The 20,892-nt window shown below is 40.9% G+C and overlaps 1 protein-coding gene across 2 annotated transcripts; it reads left to right on the forward strand.

Annotated features, from left to right (window-relative positions):
* Positions 1-10,579: 10,579 nt before the first annotated feature.
* Positions 10,580-19,269, forward strand: tbx3a (T-box transcription factor 3a). Of its 2 annotated transcripts, none has more exons than XM_080866566.1 (7): positions 10,580-11,714; positions 12,875-13,157; positions 13,539-13,685; positions 14,684-14,760; positions 15,051-15,208; positions 15,757-16,400; positions 17,332-19,269. In XM_080866566.1, exons 1-7 carry the CDS (start codon positions 11,323-11,325, stop codon positions 17,776-17,778), a joined length of 2,148 nt encoding a protein of 715 aa, XP_080722692.1. In that variant the 5' UTR covers positions 10,580-11,322; the 3' UTR covers positions 17,779-19,269. The 2 variants fall into 2 exon arrangements, with proteins under 2 accessions (XP_080722692.1, XP_080722693.1); XM_080866567.1 differs by having other exon boundaries at positions 12,875-13,142.
* The last annotated feature ends 1,623 nt before the right edge of the window (positions 19,270-20,892 follow it).

Raw genomic sequence — 20,892 nt, forward strand, 5'->3', positions numbered from 1 at the left:
AGGCACATATAAAATGACTGAATGAGTCAATCTTGCAAGCAAAAAAAAGGAAAAATCCTGGCAGTTCAGTTGACAACAGGATAACTATATAAAGCTGATTAAGCACTAATTGAAAATTCACATGAAGATACTAGGACGGTTTACACAGAGGCACCTTTTAGTCCTAAATCAAGTAAAATTTAGTATATAATTCTAGTCAATGTGACATTTGTAAACTTCAGATCCAATCTGAATAAAATTAGCCTAGCCCTATGACCCAGGGACATCCAAGCAGTCTCACAAAGAGCCACTAAAAGGGATCCATGACCCATTTTGAGTCTTGGCCCATATTTCAAGAATAAACACCAGTGAGCCCCAGCATCATCTTCACTGAAAGAAAAAAGAAAACAACAGAGAGAAAAAAAACAGAAAAGGAAAATGTTCCTCGCCCCAACTATTTAAAAAAATAACAACAGTGCAAGCGTGATAACTACATATAACTACATAAAATCTAAGCTACCAATGGAACTGCTGAACATGTGTGAAAATATTATCATCAAAACGGAATGAAATTCACTGGCATCACCACTGGACACAAAATAACCGCTGACTTTATGCACCGGTGTGTGTGTGTGTGTGTGTGTGTGTGTGTGTGTGTGTGTGTGTGTGTGTGTGTGTGTGTGTGTGTGTGTGTGTGTGTGTGCTTTTGCGATCGAGGGATGTTTTTGAGGAGTTTTAACCCTCTGCCTAAGAATGTCAAACAGCGTGGAGTTTTGAATTGTGTGACTTCTACCTTGTCCTTGTCACAAGGTTGAATATTAATCCACAAATGACCTCCATTTTTCACACCTGAATCAAAACACTCAAGTTCTGACACACACGCACACACACACAGAGTATATTTTCAGAGTAATCCTTATCACACTGTTTGTGCCAGCCTGCAATCAGACACCAGGTGATGTGGTGTGGTGGGAGGGATGATATGAAGCAGAAAATGTGAGCATGTCTTCAGTCTTGTAAAGGGCTTAAAAGGACTGCACTGAATGCTAGAGAAAGAAATGAAAATCAAGGTGTGAATCAGTTTCTAATGTGCTTCTGTGTGTGAACCTTTAGAGAACGGAGTATCTTAAGCTACTTTAACATGTTGCAACAATAGTCACTGTATCAAAACCTCCAAACCTAATACAGGAGTAAAATAGCAGGTAAAACAGAAGTAGAAAAATAGCAAATAAATAAAAATAAATAAACTGGGTGTAGCCTATGTATTATTAAAAATGGACATTGTCAATTTTAGTGGTCATTTTGAAATCCATTGCTGTGATACTGATCTGATTATTTTTTTTATTATCAAACCATATTGTCTTCAAAAAATAGTTTTAAAACATATTCAGTTCTTTATATCAGGATATGTTGCAATTTTGTTTCTTACTAATATCCATCAGTAGTCCCCACTGTGGAGCAAACCTGGAGACATGACATCAAACGATCATCAGTATTTACATGACCAGGAAATGTCCCGAGAAATGTGTTTGGAAACGACTGAAAAATGATGACCAAGCGCTGCTTGGCCGGACGCGTCTTGCCTTCAGAGTGGAGTTAGTTTGTGCGCCAGGCGCCGAGGAGAATAATCTGTTTACAATGTGTGCGTTGATGGCCATTTTTTATGATGTTGTTTAATCCACAGTGGAGTAAAGGGTGGGCTGTGTAGCAGAGCCCCAGACAAACTGGCTCCAGTGGCCATCTCTGTAGCCTATAGGCTTCTCTATTTGAGCCGAGAGACAGGTGTAAATCTCTCCTGCGATCTTTACTCTGCACTCTGCGCCTCACTCACCTGAAGGTAAATAAATGGTTTATGGCCAAGTAAATGAACCACCTCTCCTGCTTTGTGGGCTTGTGCACCGAAAAAAGAAGAACAGCCTCAGATGTCATTGTCATCAATTGAACCGAAAAAGGAAAATGGACAGTGTGTGGTAGATACGTAGGGAGGGAAATATTAATATATCGATTTGTGTATCTATCGGGACGGGAAAGACGGCATTTATTCATAATTTTGCCATAAGACATCTTTATTAAGCTTTTCTTTTTTTTTTTTAAGAAAATGAAGAAATAAAGTTCAGTTTACAGAATGTTTCTAAATAGCTGCTTTTTAATCCAATCAGAAGTATCCAAAGCTGAGTAGTGGTCATGTAAACTTGATACAAATATAACGCAGAAAAATCAATTACTGTTGGCTAAAATATTTTCAGAAAATATGCGCATAGATAGCTCTATTTCGCTTATGGGGCAGCACTATATTTACTGGCGGATTCGTTTGACTGTGTGTGTGAATACTTTTAGACACCGTTATTTTAAATGGATTGATACTCAAAATAATCTCAGTGTCCCTGGATCGCTTTGCTATGCTGTCATTGGCACCCGTAGTGTGTGTGTGTGTGTGTGTGTGTGTGTGTGTGTGTGTGTGTGTGTGTGTGTGTGTGTGTGTGTGTGTGTGTGTGTGTGTGTGTGTGTTGAGACAGAGCAAGAGAGAGAGAGAGACCAAAAGAGAGAGAGGGGAACTATTATACCAAAGTTCTGCAAAGTAGGTCTGTGCCATTCTTGATTAGGGATTGTTCCCAAAAGATGGTTGCAGACATGAGATAATGAGGTCCTGTGATAACGCGGGCCTCCTTTAAGTTTTTCCCATGAAACGAGACTGTCGCCAGTCCACAAAACGACACTGTGCTTCGGCACCACGCTACTCACTTCTCATTTGTCGAGCACAAAAGCTGATCCGCCCCAAATCCGCACTAACAAACCAAGGACCGGGAGCAAATCATATAATGTTCAATCGTATTCACTTCTCCACTAATTAACTGGACTCCCACCTTATTCTTAAATACAGTGACCAATTAAACAGCCGTGTTTGCCAAAGGTCTCTGGGGCCACAGTCGGTCGCCAGGAACATTTGTGAAGGTCTGCGGCGTCACAATAGGCTATGGATCTTATTAGGTGAATGACCCCAGCGAGGAAAGGTTAGAGGCTTTTTCACTGTCGTCGCTGGAAAACTAAAATGTTTCCTAATCGGATTTTAATTGCTTGGTTGAGTGGCTGATTCGTGTCCTCTCAGTGTTCGCAGTGGGATGAGTTTGTATTTCTGCGCCGATCCGCAAACATATGAAATCGTGACCTTGATGTATTAGATGAAATTATAATTTTAATTTACAATCAGAATTATTTTTATTTAATTGAAGAGAAACCCGAGGTTTTATATACAGGGCTGAAATCAACAGGTGTAAACAGAATCTGTACTGAAAGTGACGCAGTTATAACTGTTTCTGCACAGAGCACTGATACTTTAATTTAAACCCCCCTCTCTGTCTACTTCACAGTGAGATCCAATATCCTAACATATAGCTATAAAGGCGGACGTGACCACAATGACCATCAGTCCAGCACATAGATCCACGAAGGGGGCACAGTTACATTTATTTATTTATTTTTGCCCCGGCAAATGTGCTATTTTTTGCAGCAGTTGCGCGTACTGAGCCTAGCCTGCGCTTATTAGAGGTCACTCTAGACTTCTATAAGTTAAGCCAAGCAGGTTTAGCTTACGTTCAAATACTCCCCCTCATTACCCCAAAAAATGTCTTTATACAAAACATCTGTGGGGGAGTACAATAAATGAAAGCACGGCTCCAAACCGCATCCTACTTCTTTTAGATTTTCATGTGGTTTTCGTGTATTGTCTAACTCAGTAAATACGGCCAGTCTCATATTTCAAATGTCACAATTCTCTGACGACTTGCAATTTGAACATGAAAAAGCAGCAACGGCAGACAGCTAGTAAAAAGAAAAAGGGAAAAGGTGGCTCTGAAACCTATTACATTCGCATTTACTTTTGAACAGATGTATTTGAAAAAATTTTTTTTTAAAAGTTCCTTCCTTCCTATATATGTATAGAGAGGGAGAGAGAGAATTGTTCATAAAGTTGATGTTTCAGTTCATAACTTTGCCCAGCCAGATGAAGCTTCACATTCAGTTGCCACAGAAGTCGTTTAGTTAGTTTTTAATATGAGCACATAGATAATTTTAAAGTCCTTTAAATGACCCAGTTAATTTATGATTGTAACCCATCTGAGAAATGTAAATACTTATTATGGATTATCCACACATCCGCACCGTTTTTAAGCGCTGCACTTGCCATAACTTTACAACATAAAATAATAATAATAATAATAATAATAATAATAATAATAATAATAATAATAATAATAATAATAATAATAATAATAATAATAATAATAATAAAACTCTATTCTGCTTCTAAACAATATAAAGATTTTCGGGATCTTAATAAACATAGAGAATATGAACATATGTTGCTGTCTGTTGTTGATTTCTCAGAAGAGAAAACGTTTCAACTGCAAGCAACTTAATGCAAGGCTCCAAATACCCAGAGGAGGTTTCCGCAAACATTTACAAGGTATTATAGTTTCAGAAGTTACTGCAGGGATGCATCCAAAGCACGGAGAAGCATGTAGGAGATTCAATTGACCGCACTCAACTTTGCCGCCGTTTGAGCTTGCAGCATACACTTCAAATTTTTGTTCCCGCTACTGACAAAACCGTTAATTCACCCAGAAACGGGAGGTCAAGTTTCAGCAAAAGCAGAAAAAAAGATGGGCGACAGCTCACAGGAACATTTGTGTAAGACCGCAAAGGTTTCTGTGTACAAAGAGCTCCAGTATGCCCTGGGCTTTCCTAAAATTATCCGTCGAGCGTTATTATGACACTTGTTGCTTCTATCTATATGTTTGAAAAATGTGAAGTCAAGAGTGAGTTCACTCAGCTCAAATTTAGCAGGTGTGTTTAAGAAGAAGGGTATATAAATATGAATAAATTCTGTGAATCCTGTGAACGATCTGACAACAAATCTGGACATTTTCAGTTCGTTTTGGAGCAGTTTTTGTCATAATTATTTAAGACTTAAACACTGGATTCGCTGTATTTAAAACAAAGCTTGGGGTCAGAGGCATCTTTTTTATTTGGATCTCGTCATTTCCTGAGTGATATCATTATGTATCTCATTAAAGCTCGACATTTTACTGCTATCCTATGTGAGAAAGAAAAATCTATACGTGTTACACAAGCCTGTGCTGCTTTATTTTTGTTTGCTAGTGCCTCTCTTCTGTTGAGTAAAACAAAAAACTAATGGGATGAGCTGCAGTGAAATCCGCAGTGAAAAGGGTGGATTATAGGCTCAGGCCTACACACAGCACCTGTAGGGAGTGGCTGGAGAAACCTTCTCAAAATAACTCACAAAACTTATCCCAGCAGGTTGCAGCGAGGTTCAACAGGAAATATGACAGACCACCTGAGGCACAAATCCAGGAAGACCTGGCTTACCTTGAGGGTACTGGCACCTAAGATAGTTTTATAAGGTCATTTAGGGATGGGGTGCACTGCTGTTTATGTAGCATAACTGGGCTGCAAATTTTTTACTGCATTTAAGCAGCTCCCTTTAAGTCATACTCACAGCCTTGATGTGGTCTGTCTCTGAGCCTGAAGCCTCCTTATTTCTTATTGAATGTCTATCACAGTACTTACCATGGATTTACTTTAAAGATTGGTATTACACTTGATCCAGTTACCTCAATCACCATTTTTGGTAAGCAAATATCTGATTGTGGGACAGAAAGACATAAAAGACATGTATTCAACCATCCCGTCAGTGGAAATCAGTGCTGGTTTCTTTTACCAAGCTTTCCAGACTGCATGGCACTTGCTTTTCCGCCTATGGTTTTCCATTTCAAAGCCCTGTGTCTCCATGTAAATACAAAAACACAGTAATCCAATCTGACCCCATTGCAAATTTTCCAGAAACTATTGGGGGGTAGTGGGGTTGACATGAGCCACACACTTATCCCACTTAACCTCTAGAGAGAAGCCACCCTAACCCCTTAGTCCAAGATTCCCTTGGTTGAGGAATGCACTGCTTTATACCACTCTGCTCTTAAAAGCACCATGTCTCGAGGTTGCACTCAATGGCAAAACCTTCTAACTTTGTGAGACCATAAACCCAAAGCAGCAGAGAGTGGATGCCAATGGTGAGGAAGCTAAATGGACAGCAGATACCAACATTGGGGCCTTCCCTGGCCACCGTTCTGCCCAAAACCAAATACTTTTTGATTTAAACCCAAAATAGTCCCTAACAGTTACATCTCATGAACATAGCAGGAGCATATTTATACTGTGCTAACTTGATGACAAATAACCTGAGGAATTTTCTCTTCCCCATTTACTATTGTTTGCTTTTTAGCATGCAAAACTAGTTCCAGTAGAATTCCCATTGCTCAGGATACAGCGGGAAAGATGCTTATCTCCCACGTTGGCGAGTGGTGGCACGTAAAGCAAGCTGAAGACTTTTGACACATGGTCCACATCTGGGGCATTTGCCATGAGTGTCTTGATCACACAGCGTGTACAGAGAAAGCCTGACGGCTGTTTATGGGGTTGAACAGACAAATCCCCCGCATTATACTCTACAGGTGATGCATGCCACTGGACTGGTTTTGTTCTAATAGCGTTGTGTACATTGCACTTTCAAAACGCAGCTGTCAGTTCTTACTCTTTTCTGCAGCAACAGGAATAATAGGCATGGCCTGGTTTATGTAAATAGGAAACATTTCACAAACTTTTTTTGTGGGCTCCTTTGGAAAACACAAGCCATTTTAAACAAAACACAAACTCCTGTGATTTCTTGATCTAAACACGATTATACTGAAATGTTTGCATGTAAAGTTTCTCAATATCTAAACTGGCGACACTGATTTCATTCCTTTCACGTAATCAATAAATGTATAAATTAATCCGTTTGGTTTTTATACCTTGTGTCAGATTTGTTTGGGTTTTTTGCTTTATTTTTTCTTTGCACCCCAGAGGTGCAAAAGAAAAAAAGCATGCCCTGTTTAACTTATGAATATAAAGCTTTATGCCCCCCCACCCCAATCTTCCAGCTGCTTCATCGTTAACTGTGTGGCAATAAGGTAAATGTTATGAGCCTGCATCACTGCTGATTAACAACCTTAACCAAAAACAGCAAATATCTCCCTAAGATAAAATTTCAAAAATAACATTTTCCTTAGTCAGCCTGTAGTAAATGCTTTGCTATCAATAGGTACATCTTCTAATTAACTAAAATAGTATTCAATCAATACCCATAACTGGCCATTGGAAGAATTGATGAGAGCAAGGGTTGACTTGACAAAAAATGATTGACATGGACATTTCATCAACAGGTAAAGAGCTTATCAATCTTCCAGCCAATTGACTAAAACATTTGTGTTATTCTGGCTATGCAATTTAGAGTCTGCACTCTTTTTGGGAGGCAATATGGTCTTGGTTAATCAATTTTAGCCCCACCTAAATGTCTGAGGTAAATGGTTTGTATTCAGAGAGTCATTATGCTGTTAATTGACCCCCCCCTGCTTGTTGTTGGGGTGCACATAATGAAGTTTGGGGTCATTATACTTCTTGGATACACCAATCTTGTGATGTTTCCTTTTCCTATCATGTTCTGTTAAGGCTGATGATTCTCACCAGACAATCTCCTCTATCCAGGAGTGGTGCCACCAAGTCTGTCCTTGCTTATCATTAACAATCTGCAAATAAACAGGACAGCATACATTACATCACTTGCAGCTCCATGATCAATTCCAGGAATGTCTTTGAAGCTTTGCTTAATGAACCTACACAGTGTAGCTGCTCTGTGTAGTTAAGCAATGAAAGCTTCATAACCCATGACATCAGTGCAGGTTTTTTCATCCCTGATAATATTTTAAGGCTTGCAAAGGAATATAAACAAAAATAAAATAAAGTAATAAAAACACAGAGTGGTTGTAGTTTTCTCTTCTTCTTCTCTACCTTTTTTCCAAGAATCTTAAGTCACATCGTTCAAGGATCATTTCCGTAAACTGTGTGGACAGTACAGCATAGCAGCTTTAAAACACAAGCCATCCCCGAAGCTGCCCAAAATCACGCAAACCACACACCCACCCACACACGTGGAGTGAGAAATTTTAGAGGCTGTCCAGTCAAATATACTACCCCTTCTGATTTTGATATGCATGATCTCTGTACAAAAGGGAAGCGCTGACAAAGTTGGCTTCATCAATCAGTTGTGTCAGCTCAGTCCTTTTTATAGCCTCCTGAAGTCCCTGAGAGCCCTAACCCTGTAAAAGTTTATAAGTATTGACCATTCCCTACTTGCTTAGCTAATGAAGGCAGCTTGGCCACATAGCCTGGAAGGCTGCCACAGTGTCAACACTGCTTCCTATTTGATGACACCCTGCGCTAAATTGAAATGTGCCGCTAATGGGGGCAAGTGTTTAAAGAAGAATAAGCCCCAGTAACTGACACAGACCTGACCTCTCTTACACAAAGAGATGACTGCAAGCTCTCATATAGAAAACAGCACCTTAATGCTGGACATTGCACGCACTGTTTAGCTACTTAGCTCCAGGTGTTCTGTAAGATCTCCATTCAGTCAGAAGTTGCTGGAGCTTATCAATAGTGGCGCATTTGTTTTCTATAGCAAATCAATAACAGAGAAAATACGCCACATCCGAGTACATCTCCTGGGGGTATATATGCATGCACTCCAGTTTACGTACTTGTATACAGTATCTACACAGGCAAGAGGGGCAGGTTTCTAAGACAGCGCCTAACAATAATTATGATGAAGAGGACATCCGACCGACAATAAACAAAAACCTGCACAACATGCGCGCGGTGGTCTCACACTGATACTTGCGAGCACGAGCGCTTTTGTTTTCAATTCAGTGCAAGCTTTTACAAATTCTAACAACCAGTGTGCGACAAACAGGCCACATTTCCACGTTGTCAAACTATTCAGAATGCTGCATGCAGAATCATCATAATTCACTACATCCCTGTTGATTTTTGTAAGAATTTGCTCATTCCCTCAAGGACTCTCAGATCCACGCGGTCCCCGCCTGGATCCATGGAGACAGACAAATGACTGAGAATTGATGGTCAATGTTTGCCCAAGGCTGCTGACTGGCCACTGCACTCTAGTTTACTTGTGAATTAGTGGTTAAATTGCATTTTGGAGAGCACTAGCGTGGCTTTGTCTTGGGTTCACTTCGACGCTGTGCAGAAAAAACTGTCACTGCACCGACTAATGAGCTGCTTCTAATTGGCGTTTTTAAGCATCTTATAAGTATATCAGCATTGTTAATAGGCGCATACTGCATGTTACCGTTATGGAAGTGCACTGTGGACCTTAGGCTATAGCGGTTATGGAAAATAGGTTATGACAGCTTGTACGGGTGTAACAGGAACAACACTGGCTCAGATAGCTTAAAAAAAATACCCGTGCATTATCAATAACACCTAGTTGGTTATCCAGCGTGAGCAACTGTCATTTTGCAGAGGCAGGCTATAACGGAATTGTTTCCCAGAGACAGTTGTGCCGGGAAAGTGTGCTATATTTAACAAGAGAATTGATTGGTAGGCTATGATTCAAAACATAGACGTTTTGTTGGGGAAGTGATAATGCAGTAGCACAAGTGAGCACATCCTCCCCGAACTGTGCTCCTCTGGGTATTTGTGCGCAAACTTGTGATACGGGATGAGCCTCAGCAAAGATGAACTTGGCTGTTAAATGAAACCCATTTCAAGTCGAAATGAAAATATTTATATTCACTGGCTCATCAAAATAATGTATTTCCACATCATATGTACAGCACGCTTCTCTCACACCGAGTCAAATCCAAACATGGCTTGATGAGGAAAAGTGGAAGTGAAGACCTCACTGTAGGGAGTATAATCTAGGAAGATAATAAATGAAAAAAAATGAACACACCTTACACCCGTGAGCTTTCAAATTTTTAAAAATCAAAATAAAATAAATAGCCTAATAAACTAATTCAAGTTAAAATAACTGTTAGCGAAAGCCTCAAAGGTGTCATAATATTCGCCTAACGTTACATTACTGTCAGGAGCTTATCATAGAGCGCTTCATCCGTAACCCGGTCATATTTTCCTGAACTTTGATTTCAAAGGAGGTCGTTACTGGAAATGTTCCTCTGTTTTCCGGTGCTGATAAATCTGTGCTCGCAGACTCTGTAAACTGCGAAGTGAAAAAATTTAATTGTTGTATTAAATTATGACATAAATCTGATTATAACCCAGCAGGACAGTCTTCGTGGTATTCAAACCAAAAAGAAAAAAGAAAACACGGTGATACGGTGGGGAATGGGACAGAGAAGGAATTCAGCAGCGCAACACAACAACCGGCCGACAAAGCGAGCCGGTCTCCCGGCTTGGCTTGTCTGCTCTCTCCCTTTCGCTGGGTCTCACACACCGACCAATAACGCAAGTTCTATAACGATGTTGACATATTCACACAACACTGGCTGAGGCAGGGTGGTGTTTCACGGCAAAGCCCTTTTTAGTTTCCAAACACCTTTTTATAAGTCTGAAGTCTGTCCCCTCCACCCGACCTGTTAAAACCACGCCCACGCAGCCACACAATTGGTCCGAAAGCGTCAAAGAGCCAATCAAACCGAGCGCTGCTACTCTCTGTTGCATACACATCCATACAGTATGAAGCCCTATGGGCCACAGAGGCGCTAGGAAAATCTCGGAGCTGGGACCTTACCACCTCTCTTTCTCTCTCTCTCTCTCGCTGGCCGTCAGCGGACTCCTTTCTTTTGCACACGTCTTTCCCTGAAATGTGTGTGTGCGTGAAAGGGAGAGGAGGAATAAAGTGTGTGCGCGCGTGTGAGGGTACATGTCCGGAGCGAGTAAAGGCAGGGGGATTATTCGGCGCTATCGAAATATTTCAACACGTCGCTTTCGCTGCAGGACTGAAGCCAATAAGAGGGAACCCATTTTAACAGGAATGCCGATATTGTAAACAGCAGCAGAAGAGAAGGAATGCACCGCAGTTAATTAAGTGACTCACCTCACTCGGTTTAATTCGACTAATGTCCGAAAGACGCAGAAAGTTGTCCGATGCGCGTTAACCTCCGAAGAAAATCTGCCTGGCAGCACTCTTGAAGATTAATGGAGAGCACTTATACATTTCACTTTGCAGACTTTTGACCAACGATTCGGCAAATGACTGCAGAGATTTCCCGGCAACTTGGGAAAAAATAGTGGATGCTTGTTCCCGTCGAGTTCAAGGAGGAATTTCCAAAAAGCTTTCCAACTCCAGATTTGTTTTGATTTTTGCTTCTTATTTTGCCATCATTTGGCTCTGTCATACGCGAGCCTTAGTGTTCTAAGAAGTATTGCTTTCAATCCAGCCAGTCGTCTACGTTTGTTGCCTGCTCTTGGATGAACTTCCTGATGAGAGATCCAGTCATACAAGGATCAAGTATGGCATATCATCCGTTTATACCTCACCGGGGTCCGGAATTTGCCATGAGTGCGATGCTGGGTCACCAGCCTCCCTTCTTCCCGGCCCTGGCTCTCCCTCCCAGCGGCTCCCTCTCTTTGCCGGGCGCCCTTGGAAAGCCGATCATGGACCAGCTGATGGGAGCCGCGGAGACCGGCCTCCACTTCTCCTCGCTGGGACATCAGGCTGCTGCCGCCCACCTCAGGCCTCTGAAGACTTTGGAGCCTGAGGAAGAGGTGGAGGACGACCCAAAAGTTCACTTGGAAGCCAAGGAGCTTTGGGAACTCTTCCACAAGAAGGGCACTGAGATGGTGATCACAAAATCCGGAAGGTGAAACATGTTTTTGTGTTTATTCAAATAATTTAAAAAACAACAACAACGCAGAATCCTGTTGTGTGTGATCAAAATGTGGGATGTTATGTCATAGCCTGCACACATACAGATAGATTACAATTACTACAATTGCTTTAGAAGAACAAGTATAGAATAATCCTTTAATTGTCCCACAAGGGGAAATTTGGTTGTAACAGCAGCCAAAAAGACACATATACAAGCAAACAGTACACAGGACACAGAACAGAAACATACACAATTTTTCTTACATATTTACATTAAGGACAATGGTTACTATATACAGAGAGTACTGTACAGTTATTAAATTAAATAAAAAAGCCTTTACATTCCTCTAAGTTCAACTGGTTACGTTGACATTTCAGTCTAAATATGCCACAAATATAACGCTGAAACTGCATTTTTTAGTTATAGAGTAAAACAGCAAAGATCGGCCATTTCTGATATCTATTTCTCGCTCGGAAAATAAAGAGACCATCTGTAGTTACAGTGTAAATTTTCGTGTTCACACAGCCTGCAAAGACACTTTCCTAGGACGTGTTTATTGGTGGAAAACAGCATACACTCGCATAAAATAAAAGGGATTATGCATGCAACTCATGAATTATTAATATTAAACCTTGTCTTTCATTAGTTTTCACTTGAAAGATGATATAAAATACAGCTTGATAATATTTTTTTTACCCACTGCCCTTTTTATCTAAATTTTCTGTTGTCAGAATACTCTATTAAAGTGGCTCATAGAGCTCTGACTAAATTAATTTTATCATCACGGTAATCTTATTGTGTGTGTGTGTGTGTGTGTGTGTGTGTGTGTGTGTGTGTGTGTGTGTGTGTGTGTGTGTGTGTGTGTGTGTGTGTGTGTGGGCCTTTCGTGACATTAAGAATCAAGACATCATTTATTTATTGGAGAGTACATACTCATAATATATTTGTTTACCAACACATACTTACATTAATTAATAGCAGGCTGCCACACTGAGATTATAGCGGTGTAATACACTTCTTAAAATCTAGACCTTAGTTTATTTACGTGCACCTAAAAAACATTGTGTTTTTTAAAATATCGTTGGAAATGTTACCCCGTGATTTATTTTGTAACGCATTCGTGTTCATAATATATTTTTGTTCTTTCACAGGCGGATGTTCCCTCCGTTCAAAGTGAGGTGCACTGGTCTGGACAAGAAGGCAAAGTACATACTCTTGATGGATATAGTTGCAGCCGACGACTGCAGGTACAAATTTCATAACTCCCGCTGGATGGTGGCAGGAAAGGCCGACCCCGAAATGCCAAAGAGGATGTACATTCACCCGGACAGTCCGGCTACTGGTGAACAGTGGATGTCAAAAGTCGTCAATTTTCACAAACTCAAGCTGACAAATAACATCTCTGACAAGCATGGATTTGTAAGTTCAACTAATGTATGTCAATTTCCCTATTTATCAACTTACCGCTTTAGTAAACACATGTCGTCATGATTTAAAATTGATTGTTTTATTTTAGTACAGTTTGTTTGTTTTTTTAAATGAACACCTAAAAGACCCGTTTACAAAAATAAAAATGTCAAACGTGGTCATGTTGAGATATTTTGTAAGAGTTATTTTTTTTATTTATTGCAAATATTAAGCTTGACATTTAAACTTGTTTTAGTGCAGATATGGCTCGATTTGTCTATTTTAATACGAAGAGAGCTTATGTTTTAACAAACTAGCGATCCTAAAAAGTAACACAGAATAAACAAATCTCTTTGTATTGTGAGCCTTTTATAATTGCTCATGTTTGTGACTGTGTGTGTGTTGCAGACCATTCTTAACTCGATGCACAAATATCAGCCCCGGTTTCACATTGTGAGGGCCAACGATATTCTCAAACTCCCGTACAGTACCTTCAGGACTTATGTTTTTCCTGAAACGGATTTCATTGCTGTGACCGCTTATCAAAATGACAAGGTAAGCGCAATTATTGCCCAGAGGTCTGCTAAACTTATATTCTGAATTTTTTTTTTCTCAAATGTAGCCTCCCTAGCCGTGCCAGACGCGCTTTCCTTTCTGCTCTGCACCTTTTTGTTGTCATAAAATATGAAAGACGTCATATTTGTTTGAGGCTGGGAGCTTGTAGTATCATAGCGTGGGTCAGGGTTTGGCGAGTGAGGGGTGGGGGGTTGCGACTAAGTGCCACATTCACCAGTCTGTGGTAGGAAAGTCATAATTCAGAGGAATGTTGTGCAGGTTATCTTTCTTTTATTTAATCACGTGGAAGGGATTTGGCTCAGACCCAGACCCGCTCTCGTTCTCCCTGTCTTTGCATTTGTGATTGCAGGCTGTGTGTGTGTGTGTGTGTGTGTGTGTGTGTGTGTGTGTGTGTGTGTGTGTGTGTGTGTGTGTGTGTGTGTGTGTGTGTGTGTGTACAGTGTGTACAGTGTGTACAGCTACAGTGTGTGTACAGGGGGGCGAAGAAACGTAAAGGGGGGAAAGAGGGAAATTGCTTCAGACTGTAGTGCATGGTAGCGTTTTATTTTTTGTAAGAGAAAGAATAAATTAAAATAAAAATAAAAATCGTCTCAGTGGCTCTTTGGAAGAGCTGGAAACCCCTTGGCACCACATCTGCCCTCCCATCTGCAGTTCTATCACTGCCAGCTGGAGGGGAAGTGGTGAGTGAATAAAGTTTTGCAAAAATCACAAACAACGCTGCATACTTCACACTCGTGGAGAAACGTGCCAATAGTAGGACTGCTGCTTCCTTTTTGTTCATGCGTCTTTTTGTTTATCGCGTGTTTTACCTCTAAAACCCCCAAAGAGAAGTTCCACAAAACTTTGGCCTTTGGGACCAGTGATCATTGTGTCTTGTAAAGTTGGAACAATAACTGGCTTAAAGCGGCACTGAATGACTTTTAGGGATGTTTCCTTTCCTATTTACTGTTATTTACACACAGTTTCAATTATTTCAGATAACGCAGCTGAAAATCGACCATAATCCATTTGCTAAAGGATTCCGTGACACGGGCAATGGGAGAAGGGAAAAGAGGTAAGCTAGAGGGAAAAACGGGAATATACGTGAAAATAAAGGGCGAAAAGACTTACTGCATTTAGGCTACATGTAGACAGACAGTGATCTTGCTGGATTAAAACTACGTCTAAGCTTCCACATTAACCGCAGGGGGTCCGACTCTTCACAAGATTACTCTAAATCTATAGGCTAATTCTAAAGTCATAAATCTTTTGAATAAAAATAATCTTACTAAGCTTCTGCATTATTTGTTATGTTTTTTAACCTGAACTGTGGCTACCACCTATAACCTAGCTACTTGCGCGCAGGAAACAGCTGGCCCTGCAATCCATGCGTTCCTACGAGGAGCATCAGAAAAAGGAAAACGGGGCTTCAGACGACTCCTCTGGAGAGCAGCCTTCTTTTAAGTGTTTCGGCCAGGCCTCGTCCCCTGCCGTGTCTACAGTGGGCCCCCCACACCTGAAAGGTAGGCTGACAGACCCCACCACTAGTCACAGCTCTGATCACAAGTTATGTGTCAACTCGTAAAATTTCCACTATGCCAAGACTTTTTCAGGGTAGCTGAACGTAATGTGTTCAATTAAATCTGCGAAGCCAAGCTATGAATGAATAGTTGATCATTTACATGAGGAAAATTGATAGGGAAAGTCTCTACAATTACCGTCTCGTTCAGATTAACAATAAACAATTAAACAAGGATTAGCCTCAGTATAGTTGGTGCTGTTGTGTCTGCTACAGCTGTTTTGGAGCAATTTGCAAAAATACATTAAAATACTCAAAAAAGGCCATGTGAGAATGTGTAACACACCGCCATCTATTATTGGAAGCAATGCAAATAAACCTCATCGGTGTGGATTCCTATTGTGCAATAAATGTCCTGCGTGTTTGTTTTCTATTCGACCTCTGAGGGTCAGCTGTAGCGGGCTACCTCAGATAGTAGGAGTTATTATTATTATTGCCATGATTCACCCATGTGCGAAAGGGAAACTGATATTCTACTCCTCCTACTTACAGACTTCTGCGACAGCGATGAGGATAGCGACGACGAGAGCAAAGATGGACACAATAAAGATGGTCCGGACTCCAGCAAGATTTCCACCACCACAGAGGACGGGAAGGATCACGAAGCGAGTCCAGCTAAAGGGCATCCGTTCAGTAGCAGTGACTCTACTAGTAGGACCCGCGAAAGCGGTCCCAGGACTGAGAAAAGCCAGGCAGACTCACGGCAGAGCCCCATCACTGTTATCTCCAGTACCACCCGCTCTGGAGAAGAACTCAAGAGCCCGAACCAGGACCATCCCAAAACGGACGAATGTAGGTCAATAAGCAAGGACAGTTTCATGCCTTTGACCGTTCAGACTGACAGCGCACACATAGGTCACAGCCACCTGCATAATTTTGGATTTCCTACAGGCCTAACAGGACAACAGTTTTTTAATCACCTAGGGAGCGCGCATCCGTTTCTCTTGCACCCCAGTCAGTTCAACATGGGGGGCGCATTCTCAAACATGGCCGCAGGCATGGGACCACTATTGACAGCCGTGTCCACGGGAGGGGTGAGCACCATGGACACAGCTAGTATGGCATCACCTCCGCAAAGCTTGACGGGGGCGCCAGGTCTGCCCTTTCATCTGCAGCAACACGTCTTGGCATCACAGGTAAAACCCGTTTTCTCTGGCCTGTGGGCCTACCGCCAGCTTTGCGCAAACATGTGATTGGCATTTCAACACAGCCGACTAGGCCCAGATTTAATATCGTGTGAGATAATTCTATGCATTTAATGCTCACAAGTTAGCGTGAACACGATTTGAGAAAGTGTGCGTGTGGTTGTGCGTGTGCGGCTGTATTGTTCTTGCGGGGGTTTGTTTATTTTGTTTTAAGGCCAAATGGGCTAATATTCGAAGTGAAGTCATGCAGCTGTATTTTGACTGAGCACGGTGTCGTGGGCATGGTTTTACTAGATTTCACTTTGGACTCTTGTTGTTAATTCTGGAGTAACTATGTCTGGTTAAAAAAGGCTGGATTTGAGGCAACCTTACAAAAAGCTTTTTATCATTTCTTCTGCTAGTTTTGTTTTCATAAAAGGTCATTATTATTATAATTTTAGTATTTTAGAGCCACAATGGTGAGTAATAAAAAACCGTATGACTCAAATAAGGAAAGATCATTATGTTTTAATAGACAACAAAGTGTCTATTTCCCCCTATTTATTATCAAAGCAAGCCTTATGGTTTCTTTAGCGGAAGTATCAGGGAACCCGATTTTTCTTAATTCTTAAACAAGTGTTTTAGAGTGGATCGTAAAGCTTTCCGGCTGAATATTTTGTAATGCATGGAAGTTACTACGATCTTTACAAGTCAAATCCTCGTTCTGGATCAGTGAACGTAAAATCTCCAAGCAGATTCGATGAAGTGTGATAAAATGAAGCTTTTAAATTTTGGGAAAATCATAACTCAAATGCATTTCTCTTGCCTTTCCCCTTCTTTTTTGGGAGGCTCACGTGTTGTTTTACTCTGTTAGAAGTGTTTGAATGGTGTGATCAGCGGTGTGATATGTGGCTCACTCTCAGTTTCTCCCATTTACCCGCAGGGCATTGCCATGTCTCCCTTTGGCAATTTATTCCCTTATCCGTACACGTACATGGCAGCAGCCGCGGCAGCCTCGTCTGCTGCCTCCTCCACAGTGCACCGACACCCTTTCCTGAACGCAGTCCGTCCCCGACTCAGGTACAGCCCCTACTCTCTCCCGATGACGGTACCGGACAGCACGCTGCTCACCACTGCCATGCCCTCCATGGCCAGCGGCGGGGCCGAGCTGAAAGGGGAAGGCATCGTACCAGCGAGCCCAGTGTCCGCTGTCACCCTGGATTCCACGTCGGAAGTTACCAGTCATTCGTCCACAATATCCTCCGGATCGGTCTCCATGTCCCCAAAGACTTGCACGGAGAAAGACGCGGCCAACGAGCTTCAGAGCATTCAGCGCCTGGTCAGTGGACTCGACTCAAACCAAGACAGGCCACGGAGCGGGTCCCCCTAGGATTTTTTTTTTTGTTTGTTTTCAAATCTGCTTCTTATGGGGTGTTTTGTTGTCTTGAAAAGAGAAACACATCGACACATTGAAGGTGATGACATCACTGACCCTCGTAGACTAATGCAGGGTTGTTGTTTTTTTAAAGAAAAGCTCAAACCGTGAACTGTTGGACCTTTTTCGTTTCTGAAATGCACTTTGTTTAATAATCATCTGATCTGTATATTTCTTTCTCTTGCTCTTCTTTTTTTTGTTAAATTAAACATCACTCGTATCCTGTCATATGAATACCGTACAAGTATTGAAACTGAATCGCTGGCATGGGTGTGACTTACAGATTTAGGAGAAGTTGCTGCTGTGTCCTGTCTCCTAACGTTATTGTACACACGGGGGGTGAAGTGTTTTTTTTTCAATATGCACTCTGATTTGATTTGACTTATCTGCATTCACTACCGTTTGACCTACCTTTGAAAGACTGCTGTATTTTGTTGTAGCTCTTAATTCATTGAAAACGTTGCATGCCCTCTAAAAGAAACCGAATGTCATTTCAACACTAAAAAAAGTTAAACGAAAAATTGTGGGAAGATATTCCATTTGAATATAATTATCAGGTATTCATTTAATTTTCTTTTCAATTAGGTTATGAACTGTAAAAAAAGAAAGAAAGAAAGAAAGAAAGAAAGAAAGAAAGAAAGAAAGAAAGAAAGAAAGAAAGAAAGAAAGAAAGAAAGAAAGAAATTTGTTTTTCTTCATGCGTTTTTTTAATGAGATTAGGCCGATTCTAAAATGACTGGTGCTCCGAGACAAGTGTGTGACCCAGGCATGCAGGCAAAGGGAAGCAGGAATTTAAAGTAAATATAAAAGAAAAAAGAAATGAAAATGAAAGGTCGTATTGATCATCGCTGTAAATAGGAATATATAAAATATTTATGTAATTATTTCATATTGTTATTGCTTGTAAATACAACTGAGTAGTTTGTTTTTAGGGATCTGTTCTTAATTTATTGTCGATATACCTGTGTAAAGATAGTTTGTGGACTATTATCCTTTTTTGTTGCCATCTGCATTTATACCCCATTTAAAATATGGAATTTACCCCCTTCCCAAATATCCACTGAGCTAGTTATTCACACTCATGTGCCATTGTATTTTCACCTGTCCTCGTGTGTGAAGTCCTACTGTTTAAGACGAATGAAAAAACGACAACGCACTGCACCAATGGCTTGAAAAAACGTATATATTATTTTTGGAGAAGGGTTTTTAAAAGAAAAAAAGTGCTGTTGAAGTGTGAAAAAAGTGGACAATCTTTCTGTTATTAACATACTTTGCGAGTCTGATCTTAAAAGTGCCGCATACTCGAAAAAATGAAGGTTTCTTTTTGTGTTTCTTAAGTTGTCAGTGGGTTATGTTGTATTGGAGTTATGTCTAGTTTACAACATCGACATCGTGTTCTTGAAAGTTTCAATAAAATGTCGAAATGCCTTTCTTTTCTTTTCTTTTCTTTCTTCTTTTTTTCTCGTTTTATCCAATACAGCGGAGAACTATTTTAAACTACAATTCGCAATTAAATTCGCATACCGGCCTGTAGAAGGCTGGGATTGTGCGATACAGTCCCAAAAAATTCTGCCACCATGTTTTTGATTACTTTGTGAAGGTGAGTGAAGTCTCTCTAGGCTGTGTTCAAAAAGTCAAATTAAGATAAGTCAGAACCTGGGATGGCTACCTGGATAAGAGGCCTCACGGTGTAATTCAGCGCCGTTTTTATGGGTCTCACTTGACGTCTAATGCAAGCTAGAGTTTTACAAATATACTATGAATTAATCTTTTTGTGGAAATCTGAAAGAAAGGTGGTGCAGTTTAAAAGAAAATCTTGAAATAATTTTACAAGCTATGAGAATTTGGGGGTTTTCAGGCCAGCAATTTTTGGATTTAATATCTTGAAAAAGTTCCTTTTTGGCCAAACAGGTCCGCAATTTAGTTTCGGTTTAGTAAAAGAAAAGAAAAGGAAAAGGACAGCATCAGAGGAGCCACATGAAACTGACACTGCTGATGAGGCAGCGTGGTGAAGGTGTGTTACTTTCGGACAGAGACTAAGACTACGACATCCCTTGATTACCCTCTATATTGCTCTTCGTGTCGTGAATTTATCAGCGACACGAAGAGTCGTATATTGTCTGGTTAATATGTAGCAAACCTGGCGCTAGTGAATAGGTGTAGACATCATACAAACTGTCTCAATTGGCCTGTCTTATTGCTCACCTGGCGCCTTCGATGGGCATATCTGCCATTTTATTGCACGGAAGGCGACAATGCGTCTGTAATAGTACCGAGATACGACGCCCCCAAGCGGCTACAGCGCAGGTTTATTAACTGCACACTAGGCCAAATGACAAATCTTGGGTGAGAGCTCTCTGAGGGGCCAGTGATAAAGTGATAACGATTGTTTGACTTGAACATACAGCTACTGTAATTTCAATAATTTGTGACATTTAATAGCTAATAAAGGAGTGTGTAATGACTTTGTTTAATACAACAAAAGTAGCACACAAACACACTGAAATAAAAGCTGTGCGCTTGATAGCCCCATCCCACGTGAACGACCACAGATACTGTAGGGGACATATAACAATATAACAATATAACGGTGCATGATGATGAACAATAAACAGTGACAGTAACTATATATATATATATATATATATATATATATATATATATATATATATATAAAAAAACACCCAGCACGCCCCTGCGGGCGGTTTATCCTTCAAGCTCGGGTCCTCTACCAGAGGCCTGGGAGCTTGAGGGTCCTGCGCAGTATCTTAGCTGTTCCCAGGACTGCGCTCTTCTGGACAGAGATCTCCGATGTTGTTCCCGGGATCTGCTGGAGCCACTCGCCTAGCTTGGGAGTCACCGCACCTAGTGCTCCGATTACCACGGGGACCACCGTTACCTTCACCCTCCACATCCTCTCGAGCTCTTCTCTGAGCCCTTGGTATTTCTCCAGCTTCTCGTGTTCCTTCTTCCTGATATATATATATATATATATATATATATATATATATATATATATATATATATATATATATATATATATATAAGAGAGAGACAGACAGACCGACA

The sequence above is a fragment of the Rhamphochromis sp. 'chilingali' genome, assembly GCF_963969265.1.
Source record: "Rhamphochromis sp. 'chilingali' genome assembly, chromosome: 2".
Taxonomy (NCBI): domain Eukaryota; kingdom Metazoa; phylum Chordata; class Actinopteri; order Cichliformes; family Cichlidae; genus Rhamphochromis; species Rhamphochromis sp. 'chilingali'.

What these genes read in the sequence shown, in the direction of transcription:
- tbx3a (XM_080866566.1), top strand. Translation starts at nt 11,323, where the DNA reads ATGAACTTCCTGATGAGAGATCCAGTCATACAAGGATCAAGTATGGCA. An exon ending in AATGGGAGAAGGGAAAAGAG is followed by an intron (nt 14,761 to 15,050) that starts GTAAGCTAGAGG and finishes ACTTGCGCGCAG; the next exon opens with GAAACAGCTGGCCCTGCAAT. An exon ending in AACACGTCTTGGCATCACAG is followed by an intron (nt 16,401 to 17,331) that starts GTAAAACCCGTT and finishes ATTTACCCGCAG; the next exon opens with GGCATTGCCATGTCTCCCTT.